Source organism: Carica papaya, chromosome 1 (genome assembly GCF_054855325.1).
Source record: "Carica papaya isolate Zhongbai chromosome 1, ASM5485532v1, whole genome shotgun sequence".
Lineage (NCBI taxonomy): Eukaryota > Viridiplantae > Streptophyta > Magnoliopsida > Brassicales > Caricaceae > Carica > Carica papaya.
Window position 1 is genome coordinate 2,692,362 of NC_142309.1, and position 13,305 is coordinate 2,705,666.

At 35.8% G+C, this 13,305-nt stretch overlaps 1 protein-coding gene across 1 annotated transcript; it reads left to right on the forward strand.

Moving 5' to 3' along the window:
* The first annotated feature begins 1,111 nt into the window (after nt 1–1,111).
* Nucleotides 1,112–12,980, forward strand: LOC110810195 (polyribonucleotide nucleotidyltransferase). Its single transcript, XM_088213973.1, has 16 exons — nt 1,112–1,566; nt 2,262–2,417; nt 2,518–2,688; nt 2,930–3,055; nt 3,138–3,299; nt 3,459–3,578; nt 4,109–4,246; nt 4,354–4,516; nt 6,338–6,463; nt 6,676–6,806; nt 7,080–7,299; nt 7,407–7,490; nt 10,633–10,712; nt 11,075–11,218; nt 11,388–12,143; nt 12,375–12,980. The coding sequence occupies exons 1-16, from the start codon at nt 1,237–1,239 to the stop codon at nt 12,477–12,479; spliced, it is 3,012 nt and encodes a 1,003-aa protein (XP_088070099.1). The 5' UTR covers nt 1,112–1,236; the 3' UTR covers nt 12,480–12,980.
* The last annotated feature ends 325 nt before the right edge of the window (nt 12,981–13,305 follow it).

Here is a 13,305-nt window from a genome sequence, read left to right on the forward strand (position 1 = left end):
TAGATAATGATATATTTTTTGTAAAGTTTGAAATTTAAAGAAAATAAATTTATTATTTTTAATGCGGAAGTGAGCAATAATATCAGAGTTTACATTTCTTATATAGTAAATTAGAATGCTCAATAGGATTACGATAATATCTTTCCTACATTTATTTGTAAAAAAAACAAACGGTAATTAAAAATAAATAAATAGATATCACAGGAGTTAACATTCACTAGCACTTAAAATGAGTCCGGAAAGTAAATTACTCATAATCATTATGCTGATATGAATCTATATCTTGGTTTTATTGATTTGTAATTATTAATAAAAGGGTAAGCTACACTAATTTAGTAAGAATATCACACTAATCACTTATACGAAAAATCAAATATAGGTAAAAATCACAAAATAAATAATGGAACTATTAATTTAAGCAAATACATTTAACTATAAAACGTTGTATTTCATACTTACTATTACGAGTTTTTCCGAAAACAACCTACGAAGATAAATAACTAAGTGACATTTTAATTTCGTGTATAAAATCAGTAATTATTCATTTTAACTTACTTACTGATACCAATAAGAATGTATAGGGATATCCATCTACTCGTGAACCTAGTATCAATATTTGACAATTAACCCGATCGTCCCCATACCGCGTACAGTATGATAATGGAATATCAATCCAACGCACAAAAAGGCCATTGTCATATTGCCATAAAGGTCTAAAAATATGAACTAACATCTTATGACCAAGATCAACATCATTTGATGGATACATCATATAATGAGCTCATAGCTTCTGTACAAATTTTGATATTGACACTACTCTTGTCAATATCTTTTCCGTACATGCATTGTGAGGAAAATATTGGGAATATAATATTTTTTAGAGGATTTTATACATTAATTTAATTTTCCAAAATTGAATAATAAATTAGCTACAAACTAAAGTAAACAAAATAATTAAATATTAAATAATGTACTTAAGCTTGTTATTATATAAAATTTAAAAGGTCATATTTTATATTTATTGTTAATTCGGAACCTTTTTTTTTTTTAATTCACATAATTTTGTAAAATTTATATAAAAAATAATTTATTTTGAGGACACGTTAGTTCCTTCAACTAGCGAGTAGCATTAGCCGCTTTACTCCTTCCGGCTTGGAAGTCGGCGCTAAACCCTCTGCAACTCTTAAACCCTAACCCCGCATCATCGTCTCCCTTCCTCCCTCGTTTGCTCGCTCAATGTCCGCAATAGCTAGCAGAGCAAGAGCAAATCCTCTTCTAGTGTCTTTTCCACACTTCCTCACATGGCGAGCTCTCGGGTTTCGCACCATTTGCAGCGGCAGGCTCGGGTTCGCGTCTTCGGACTCGTGCCCGCCCGTCGCCGGAACTAAGGTCCTCGAGTCCTTTAAAGAGGAGTTCGAGATAGGATCGCGCCTGATCACATTCGAAACGGGCAAGATCGCTCGATTCGCCAATGGCGCGGTTGTTGTGGGCATGGAGGAGACGAAAGTGTTGTCCACTGTATCTTCTGCTAAAGGCGATGCAGCTCGTGATTTTCTTCCCCTCACTGTACTTTCCTTTTCCTCCTCCTCGTATCCATACGTTTAATCTCTCTCTCTCTCTCCGTGCATGTATTATATTTCCTAACATTGCCTGCTTGGTGACTATTGAAACACGGGTGTGTGCTTGGTATATTATTATTTCGTTGCTGTTTGCTTGAAGGGGAAATTTTTACTGACTTATGTGGTGGGTGTGTTTTCTTTTCCAAGTTCATGATATGCTCAGTGCAGGCGACCCATTTGACAATGTCGAATAGAGAGATCATTGACAAATTGTTCTTATATGGTGTTAGGGTTGTGAAAAGTTTGCTAGAGTTTGAAAATGTATGGGTAGAGTTTTCATGGTGGGTTTTGCCTACACGAACGACTTTATATAGACTAGCGATGAAATTTGTTTATGAGTAGCAGATTGAAAGGTTCATGTACACATGCTGCAAAGCATGGCAATTAAAGTTTATAGTAATGAGAGTCTTCCTACTGTGCCAATGATTATGATTGCTGTAGGAAGAGAGATCATTTTAATATTTGTGGTTGTATCTCTCAATTATAGTGTGTCTATATTATGGGAGTTCTTTTCTGCATTGCTAGCACTGAAGATGATATTGACAACTACTGTTTTCTTGGGGATGAAGATGGGTTTCTGAGCATGAAAGGAACATTGGCATTTCTGTAAACATTGTTGTTTTTGTGTTTTTGGGGACTTAGGTTGATTATCAAGAAAAGCAATTTGCTCAAGGTGTGATTCCAAATACATTCATGCGGAGGGAGGGAGCTCCAAAAGAACGTGAGCTTTTATGTGGTCGACTCATTGATCGACCCATACGGCCACTCTTTCCTCCTGGATTTTACCATGAGGTCCAGGTATGATTCTGCTGGGTAGAGAATATCTAATAATTTTTTTTTTTTTCACTTCCATTTCTTTTTGTTCCCATGTTTTGGTGACCATTGCAATGGTTTTTAGGTAATGGCAAGTGTTCTTTCTTCTGATGGGAAACAAGATCCAGATGTAATGGCAGCTAATGCTACATCTGCTGCTCTTATGTTATCAGATATTCCTTGGGGAGGGCCAATTGGAGTTATACGGATAGGGAGGATTTGTGGGCAATTTATTGTTAACCCATCCATGGATGAGGTAAGACAATGAGTTATGTCTGTCTTTTCTTTTCTAGTAAACAAGGTTATGTTTGTCTTTCAACGTCAATTCACAAATTTAGTCCCTGTAGGGACAAAGTTTCAATTTGAATTAGCTATGAATAAATGTATACTCTTATATGTATCTATATGTGTGTATTTACACATTATTCTTAATTTACAGTATAGTTTGCTAGCTTTTTCATGTTCTGATTTGTACTTTTTGATTGGGTTTAATGCAGCTTAGCTTAAGTGATCTTAACTTAGTGTATGCCTGTACAAGGGACAAAACAATGATGATGGATGTGCAATCTCGTGAGATCTCAGAAAAGGATCTAGAGGCTGCATTAAGAATGGCTCATCCGGAGGTTATTAGTGGAGTTGTGAATTTCATTGTCATAACTTATTATTAATGAAGTCTTCTAAGATCTTTTTACTTTGGCCATCCAGGCTGTTAAATACCTTGAACCTCAAATTAGACTTGCTGCCAAAGCTGGTAAACAGAAGAAGGAATATAAATTGTCCATGGTCACGGGTGCAACGTTGGAAAAAGTCAGTAACTTGGCTGCAGCACCTATTGAAGCCGTTTTTACTGATCCTTCATACGGAAAGGTTCATGTCGACTGTCCTTTTGCAGCAGAATTTTGACTTCTAAAAAATTTCTTTTTGCTGTGGATGTTCTCTTTATGGGTGCATGTGTATGCATGTCTGGTTAATGCATTTCATTAGTATATTATGAATCTTAAACCTTTTTAATTTTTGTGCATCCAGTTTGAACGTGGAGAGGCTCTTGATAAGATTGCACAAGAGGTGAAAAGAAAACTGGAAGAAGAATGTGATGAAGAAAGCCTGAGAGTTCTACCTAAGGCAGTAGACACAGTGAGGAAAAAGGTGATATGCATAACAAAAAACATAATAGGACTCCAGTAGGTTTATTTTTTTCTGGGATACTATTCCTTTCAGAGAGGAAAACTTTCTGGGATAATTCTTGATGATGACTGATTTTAGCAAAATCATTTCTTGTGCTTATTTCTTTACTCTTGTCCACCACTGTTAATTTGACCCTTAAAATGCTATTTTGGACTAAATTTTCCTATCTTGTAGAGTAACTTTTAGATTGATGTGTATTGTTATCTTGAACATCTTGAATGCGTTATTTTCGATCTTTTAGGGCCTTGAATGTATTGATTATCTATTAATTCTGCAAGCTATTCATTTATTTTTGCAGTATAATATGTTTCATAGTACTAAGAGCTATAGTTTGGAGACTGGATATGATATTTGAAATGATTGACTTTGGCTGAGCTTCAGATTGAGTGACTGAATTATCAACTAAAAGGCATCAGACTCTGTTATTTGTTTCAGACTTTATATCTACACTCTAAAGACAAAAAATTTATCAACTCTAATATGAATGTCAGGTAGTTCGAGAAAGGATAATTGCAGAAGGAGTTAGAGTTGATGGGAGACGTCTTGATGAGGTTAGGCCTATATATTGTGAAGCTGATCATTTACCTATATTACATGGATCGTCACTTTTTTCCCGTGGAGATACTCAGGTCAGTATGCCCCATTCGGCATAAAACTTCTCAAGAACAGAAATAAAAGTTTCCTCTATGTTTGGATGAGTTTTGCTGTGAGTCTGATTATTTGATATTTTATATAGGTTCTTTGTACTGTGACACTTGGTGCACCAGGAGATGCACAGCGCTTGGAGTCCCTTGTTGGTCCCTCAACGAAACGCTTCATGCTTCACTATAGTTTTCCTCCATTTTCTATTAATGAAGTTGCTAAACGAGTTGGCTTGAACAGGCGTGAAGTTGGGCATGGTAAACTAGTTTACCCTTATATGTTGTTGCATGACATAAATGCAATTTATAGTGATTGGATTCTATCAGTAAGTTGGCTTTTGCATGCACATCAAACTTGTGTAGCTGTTTCTTTTCTGATAACTAAAGTTATTATATTGTTATTGAGATATAGTTCAATATAAGTTGACTTACAATCTGTATGATGTGAAGGAGGTGGTAAGAAAGAAGGGAAAGTAAAAGAAGGAATGGAGGCCATTATTCACTTAGGTTCTTTGGTGGAGAAGAAAGAAAATAAAGGGGGCTAAATAGTTGCATTGATTTTGAAAATTAAGAGTATACAGCGCATTTCCATTAACTTATGGACGATGGAAAGCTTTAAGGATTTAAGACAAAGGATTTGGTCTTCTTTCTATTCCTATCTTTTCCTTAGTTCCAATCTGACCACATGTATATGCTTGTCTTATTACTTCGAAATAGAGTTGCAAAAATTCGACAGGAGGGCGGGATTGTATGGCTTATTTCAAAATGAGGTAAAAAAGGTTGGACTTTGAATAAATGGGTCATAATGGTCTGCATCTCTTTAAACAAAAATATTAGGTTAAATTGGGCTGATGAGTTTTAATAAATCCATTTGATTTGGTAAACAAGTGAGATACATTTGCATGTGTCTTAATCAGAAAACTTTTTATTACGATGATGATGTTGGTAGTAATAATTATGAGAAATAAATGTTAATTAATTGATGTTATGTCTATATTCAAATCTATGTTATTTAAATACTTTATTCTAATACATGTGATGGTTGTATTTTTTATTATTATTCAAAATTATAATAATGTTTTGCTTTTTCATAAGTAAATAGATTAATTGTGATTTTAGTTGATTTTCTGATTCCATAAGAAAAATTATGCTTTTGGTCGATTAAACAGACATTACCTACTTTATAAATGGTTATATATAACAAATTGATTTTTAGATAATTAAACTGCTTTGACTGGCTAGTTAAATGAGGTAAATGTGCTTAATAAGTTAGGTTGGTTTGAGTTTGAGAACCATGGCATGATTATTGGACAAGTCACGTTTGATTTAAGAGTGTTAGTTGCTAATACCTTATGTTGATGTGGCCGATCCCATTTAGACATAGATGATGTTAATTGCTAAGACTGGTTGAAATCTGCTGGTTATAGGTTCTTGTGGCTGGATGCATTTAATCTAAAGCTTATATTTGAATTCTCCGTCTCCGTCTCTGTCTCTGTTCCTCTTCTGTTTCTGTTTTTGTCTCTGTCTCTGTCTCTCTTGCTAACTTGAAGATATAGAAAACAAACAATTTTACATAAGAAGCAATAACTTCTTTACAGTCTGAAGACCCTTAACAAAGATTGGCTGATAATTGAACTTGGATCCAGTCTTCTGAAACAGAGGCCTCACATCCTTTTGAACTTGGATCTTACTGGGATAAGGATGCTTGAAGCCAAAGCCTTAATTTTCATCTAAGAGGAGAAAGGAACTAAATTTGACTTCTGAAGCTTTCTTTCATCACTACCTATGGATATTTCTTTGTAGATCTATGGCAGGACTTGGACTAATACACTGTAATTCCAAGTTGTAATAAAAGTATAATTTCTTTGGTATTCTTCTCTCATATGATGCATAATGTCCCTTGAAATTATCAAAGTAACTAGCAGAAGCATGAAGAAAAGGTGTGGTGGATCCTACATAGCCAAACATCTTATGTATTAAGTTCCATTCTTGGCATTGAATTGTTTACGGTCCAGATCAAGCATATCAATATATATTTGCATATGATTTTAAGTCACTTTTGGTTCTTTATTCTTGTAGGAACTCTTGCAGAGAAAGCCCTGCTTGCTGTGTTACCTCCTGAAGATGATTTTCCATATACTGTCCGTATCAATTCAGAAGTCATGGCCTCTGATGGTTCAACATCAATGGCAACTGTTTGTGGAGGTACCCTACTTGGCCTGATACTGTAAGCCGAAACTTATGAAATTGATAAGTTTGTTATCTGCTTAAGGAAATTGGGCTTTCTTATAGCATTGAGATTTTGTGCCTTATATTAGATGCCATACTCTATGATTTAAAATTCAATCGTGTCGATGGTATATGATTTAGGATGTGAATTACAAATGGAACACATAGCATGACAATTCTTTTTATAGGCAGTATGGCTTTGATGGATGCTGGCATTCCATTACGAGAACATGTAGCAGGTGTTTCAGTGGGTCTTGTTAGTGATATTGATCCATCAACTGGTGAAATTAAAGACTATCGTATACTAACAGACATTTTGGTGAGCATTTGGCTTGGCTTTCTTTTAATTATTGCCTGCAGTTGACTGGCAGCTATTATCTTATGAATTTAGATGGAGTCCTTAAAGTTGTTACAAGCTTTCTCTATGATCTAAGTATGCACTTACTTTTTCTGGCCATTCAGTCTGAACATCTTTTTTATAATTGGTAGTCTTAGCCTCTCTATCCAGTTTTTGAAATATACCTGGTTGTCTTTGATTTGTAAGTATTAGTAAATTTTGTTGAAGCATTGATTGTATGTTGCATATATCTAGGGCTTGGAAGACCACTTGGGAGATATGGACTTCAAAATTGCTGGTACACGAAATGGAATCACGGCAATTCAGTTGGATATAAAACCTGCTGGGATTCCTTTAAACATAATCTGTGAGTGTTTAGAACCCGCTTTTAAAGGCCGCCTTCAAATTCTTGACCACATGGAACGAGAGATTAGTGCACCACGCATTCAAGATGATAGAAATTCCCCGCGGTTAGGTATCTCCTCATCTATTGTAGTTATCATATTAAACCTATTTGCTTTCCCCCTCCCCAAGGTGACAAATCTTTTCTGATTAACTGAAGAATTATGATCTTCAATGCAGTTACCTTGAAGTACAGCAATGATGCTATTCGCCGACTGATTGGGCCGATGGGTGCTCTCAAAAGGAAAATTGAAGAGCAAACAGGTTTCAAACTTTAAAATTCCCTAACATATAGAAATCGGAAAAACTTGTTTTGTGGATGGGACACAACTATCTGGCATATGGTTGTCTATCTGTTTGTTTTTTGTTTTGGAATATGCTAGGCTCTCTAGCTATATGCTTGAAATGCCAGTTTCATGGTTTACGATATTCTAGGTTAATTCCACTATCTTTTTTTTGGGTGGTTTGGAAGGAAAGAAACTTGAGGGCTTTTGAGGGCATTGACAAAAATTTTGTTAGTATTAGGGATACTTGGCTCCATACTTTTGGTTATATGATATTGGGTCATGATGTTCGGGAGATAGATGATTTTGGGGATGTCTTTAACTATTTGATTGGCATGTAATTATTGTATACAGGTGTACTGCTTTGGTACAATGTTAATAATACTTTCTATCTTTTATTTGAAAAAAGAAGTTGCGATATTCTAAATTTATTTTGGTGATTCATTTGCTTATAAGAGGCTGACAAGCAATTAAAAAGAAATTACATATACAATAATTTTTTTCAGCTTTTTTTGGAAGGAAAATATGGTACATCTTTTTTTTTTTTGGAAATAAAACTCGTAAGTGTACATTTTCTTGGGTACAAGTGTCATATATAAGCATTAATGCACGTTACTCAAGTTCCGACATGCCAGTTTTTGATGGAAGAATTATTCTACCAATCATAGTTTTAAAGAGCCTCTTTGTTAACTGTATCGTGGTGGTTCTTGGATTCTGATTTTATTGTCTTTCTGAGTAGCTTAAGGTTAGGCAAGTACAATAATGGGATTGCTGTCATATTGTGTTAATATCTTCTCTTGCCCTGGATTGGACTTTGTTCAACTATTTGATTCACCTTCTGAAGATGACATTTGTTTATTTTCTTATGACATTGAGCAGTTTATATTTTCATAGTTCATTCTTGGTGCCATTTGTTATTTCTTCTCGTGGATGACATCTACTGATAGGTTTGGAAATTTCAGGAAATTCTACATTGTTGATTTATGGTGCTGTTTTTTCTTTTATTTATATATGACGTGTTGAGTATTTTGAATTATTACTATTGTGCTTTGTTATGGCCGGTAACTAAATAAAACAGAGTTGTATTCATGTTGTCTCCCATTAAAACTAAAAACAAAAGAAATGAAGATATTCTTCTCATGGCCCAAGAAGAGTTTCTCCTTATACGAACTTGAAAGACTTCTAGTTTGTCATCCAGGGTGCGATGAGAAAGTATTGCACACTTTTCTATGTGCATGAAGGGTATACTAATTTTCAATCACGCATGATAGGTCTTATTATGTATCCATATTCTTGTTAGAAAATGTTGGTTCCTTTTTTTGAGATAAAAGTGTAAGATGTATTAATATGTAGGCGTCAAGAGGGCGCCCCCGTGTGCAAAAATTTACAGATCAATTAGAATATCTATAATAGAGACAAAATCTTCAAAACTATCAAGGGGATGCTCCAAAATAGTAGAGCCAAAATAATGAAATCATTTATCCTTTGATAGTAACAAAATCAATCTCTTCCCAATCAAGAGCTCTGTTATTCATTTCCTTCCATATAACCCAGAAAATGGTAAGAATAAGTCTAAGATGTATTCTCCTGCTGACTAACCCTTCCAGGCAAGAATTTCGTTAGAGACATAACCATCCATGATCCAAGAAATGCCCAGCAGCTGAAAAACCATTGTCCAGAGATTATATGTGTAGGGGCACCAAAGTACAAAAGATGATTACATGTTTCCAGACAACTTTTGCATAGAAAACATCTGACCGTCCTGACACCTCTTCTCACAAGATTGTCCGAGGTGAGGATGCGCTCCTTCACCGCTTCCCAGGCAAAAAAGGCAATCCTAAGACGAGCTTGAGCTTTCTTTATAAGACTGGCATGGAATTTCAACCGGTTTGAACGATTGTAGCCACTCAAGAAATTATAGAGAGAGTTAACCATGAAATTGCGGTTTTTCATAAGGTTTCAACTGAGCTTATCTTCTCCGTTGCTAAGTTGGAAAGTTGCTAATGATTGAAGCAACTTTTCATATTCCTCCATCTCCCAATCCTGCAGATTTCTTTTTGACTTCAATATTCCTGAATCTGCCGCTTTCAGAAGCTTTCTTAATGGTTATATCTTTGTCCTTAGAGATAGCAAAAATAAGGGGATAACTGTTCTTTAACACAGTTGAGCCACACCAAAGGTCTTCCCAGAACCTCACCTTGGTACCATTCCCAGCCATCCATTTAGAGCAGTGAAGGACCAGATTGTTATAATGCATAATGCTTTTCCAAAGGCTCATGCCATGTGAACTCTTCACCAGATACAAGAGATTGTCGATGTCCTCCCAAACCATTTCCAAACAATGACAGACTTCGATAAACCATTACTGTCATCCCAGAAATGCCAGATCCATTTGCTAAGTAGGGCTTTATCAAGCACACTTAGAGATCTCAGCCCCAACCCTCCTTCATTGATTGGTTTTTTGGCCTCATCCCAGCACACTAGATGATATTTCTTTGCTGTTTCATCGTCTCCCCAGAGAAAATTATGCTGGATTAATTCAAGTTTTCTTGCAACATTTTCTGGAATTGTGAGCACCGGAGAGGTAATATATTGGGAGATTAGAGAGGGTGCTCTTGATGAGAGTTAGCCCACCTCCTTTAGATAATCTGTTCTGGAACAGCTCAATGATTGGATCCCAGCTCCTACTGTCCTTGTACTTGGCGCCAAGTGGAACACCCAAGTATTTAATGGGGAATTGTGAAACTTTGCAACCTAAGACCTGTGATAATAAGACCTGCGATAATTGTTGGCCAGAGGTGCTGCCCCCACACACGACCAATTCAGACTTATTTAAGTTGATTTTCGGGCTGGAAACTGCCTGAAAGCAGAGAAGAATACACCTCAAATCCAAAAGGGATTGCTCATTGGGCTGGCAGAAGATTAAGATGTCATCGGCAAATAGTAGATGAGTGATTTCAATGTGGTTGCCATTTTTTCCAATTGTAATACCTTCGAGTAGCTCCAGATTTTTTCCCTTCTCCATGAATTTTAGAAAATGTTGGTTCCTGCTGTGATTTTATTATAAATGATTCTGTAATTCTTTATTAGTTTTTAATTGTGTCATGATTCTTATCTTTCAGGGGCAAGGATCTCTGTAGGTGATGGTACACTTACCATTGTTGCTAAGAATCAGTCTGTAATGGAAAAAGTTCAAGATAAGGTACTTGGTTCTTTTAGTAGTTACTGCTCCTGTTGCTTTTGAAGGATTCTCAACACTCAATGTAATTAGTCTTTGACTATTATTTGGTTTTTGTTTTCTTTTTTTTTTTTGTTTTAAGATATAACTCTATTTTTAACATTTGACCCGAGCATGCTGGCAGGTATTGGGTAGGGTAACTTTCTGCATTTGTATTTAAGCTTTTGCTGCTTCATAATACTCCCTGGAGGCTTAAATCATCACCTTTTTACTGATAAATTAAAGCTTGTAGATAAAGGTTTAATGGATTGGTATAGAGTACAGAGGAAATGTTTTTGATATTTGTCCTGTTTCAGGTATCTGTACTAATATATGCTGGTTCACAGGTTGAGTTTATAGTTGGCCGGGAGATTGAAGTTGGAGGAATCTACAAAGGCATTGTAACGTCAATTAAAGAATATGGTGCTTTTGTGGAGTTCAATGGTGGTCAGCAAGGCTTGCTACACATATCCGAGCTTTCCCATGAACCAGTATGTTCAACCAAAGGATTAATGTCAGCTAGAGGAAACTGATTGTTTTCTGCCAGTTTTCTACTTCTGAATAGTTTTCTGATTTTCTTATAGGGATGCGGAGTAATTGTTTGTGGGTTATTTGTTAGGTTGATCTTACTCATAAATCTTGTTTTCATACTTTCATCAGGTCTCCAAAATTTCAGATGTGTTATCAGTTGGTCAGCAGCTTTCTCTGATGTGTATAGGGCAGGATGTTCGTGGTAACATTAAACTATCTCGTAAAGCAACCTTACCACGACCGGCACATGAGATGAAAAATGTGTTTGACAAATCCTGTCCTCTTCCTAAAGAAGCACCTAAGGTTTGGGCATCAATTGGGGATGTCTCTGATGGTGAGGAGCAGCAGAAATCGACCGTGGAAGAGTTGCCAGATATTAAAAATGAAACGTCTAGGGTAAACCTCCCCGTCTCTGCAACCTCTGCGGTAGTAATTCGAAGTGTTGCTGAGTGTGATGAGGCTGAAAAAGATGATGGTGTGAGTGAGAATTCTAAGTCCAAACCTAAATCTGCTAGTATTTCAAAACGGGTTCGCAAATCCAAAACTTCCTCATCACAAGATGATGAATATGATTCACTTTTCTCTAATTCCGGTCTCTCTTCAACAACAAAATCTAAGAAGCCAAAATCATTCTTTCAGAAGGAAACAAAAAAGGAATCTGATACTGTCTTCAGAAGTGAGGATGAAAGCGAGGATAAGTACAATTTTGCATCTGAAGCACGCGGTGGGAATGAAATGGATGATAAAGAAGCTGAACTTGATACTTCTTTGAATGCAAGAAAGCTGAAAATAGGAATGAAGATTACTGCCAAAGTTTATCAAGTTCGTACACGTGGGTTAGTCCTTGATTTGGGTGGAGGAATCCGTGGAATGTATCGATTTGAGGTACTTGGCATTTATATTGCTCTCTAGTTTGCTACTTCCCTCATCTTTTCTCCAATATTTTATGGTCTTTTTAACCTTACTGAAACCTTTTTTTAACTGAAGCAGTTTGCTAGTAGTCCACTAATTCAAAGATTAGTTGGTCAAAACTCGTCTTTTTCATTTTATTTTACCTTGCTGATACTTAAGGTTTGTCCACCTCAGTATCTTGATTATACAATGGTTGCTGTTCAGGCTAATGGCAAGAAAGATTTTGAGCTAGGTGACACGTTGCACGTCAGATGTTCGAGTTTTACCAGCAAAGGAATTCCAGTTGTATCAGTTGTATACGAGGAATAATTCAATACTAGCATCGCCCCTGAATAACATAGTGGAGATTTTTGCTGCTAGTAGATAAACAGCCATGCGAAAGAGTTCCTATTCAATTGTTGAAGATGTCCTCGCAAACAAAATCAGTTGAAGAGGCTTATGTACAAAATCAGTTGAAGAGGCTTGTGCTGATTAATCTGAACAAACTGGCAGATCCTATTTTGTTCTAGAGTAAGCTCTCGTCCTGCCTGGCCTCTGCAAATATTGCGAATTCTGTTGTAATCATTCAGATCTTTGAACGAAAAAGATGCCGCATCTTGAGATGGGTAATTTGCTTCTCAACCTCAAAATTTTGGTAGCTAGGTTCTTTCCCCATGTATTTACTGTAATTTTTTATACTAACCGGAGCAGCTTTGAGCTCTGTTGCAGAAATTTATTCAGTTTATCTATATAATTGAAGAGGTGAGGGTAAATATAGTCAGTGTCAATGGTTTTTGACCTGCTTAAAGTGTATTTTACTCTCTTTCTGGAGACATGATCTTACCCCTTCCCTTTCCTTCAGGGTTTCTTATGTTGTTATTAGAGTGTTGTGGAAATATCACACTTCTGAGTAATTTTTTAAAATTTATTAGCCACTAAATGCCTTTTAAGTTAATTATAAGACAAATTAAAGATCTAGATTGTTGAATTTTATAATTCTAATTTCGATATAAAATTATATAAATACCATCATTAAACTTAATAATCCTTCCCTTTGAAATCTCGCGTTTACTTTCATTTTGCATTAAATTAGTAATTTAATCCAATGAAAAAATGCGAGAATTAATTAAAATCTTACGTAATAATTACATCAGCG

Bases quoted from the DNA above. Each gene is read 5' to 3' on its own strand.
- LOC110810195 (XM_088213973.1), top strand. From the start codon at position 1,237: ATGTCCGCAATAGCTAGCAGAGCAAGAGCAAATCCTCTTCTAGTGTCT. The intron at 2,418-2,517 runs GTATGATTCTGC...AATGGTTTTTAG, and splicing joins GATTTTACCATGAGGTCCAG to GTAATGGCAAGTGTTCTTTC. The intron at 12,144-12,374 runs GTACTTGGCATT...GTTGCTGTTCAG, and splicing joins GTGGAATGTATCGATTTGAG to GCTAATGGCAAGAAAGATTT.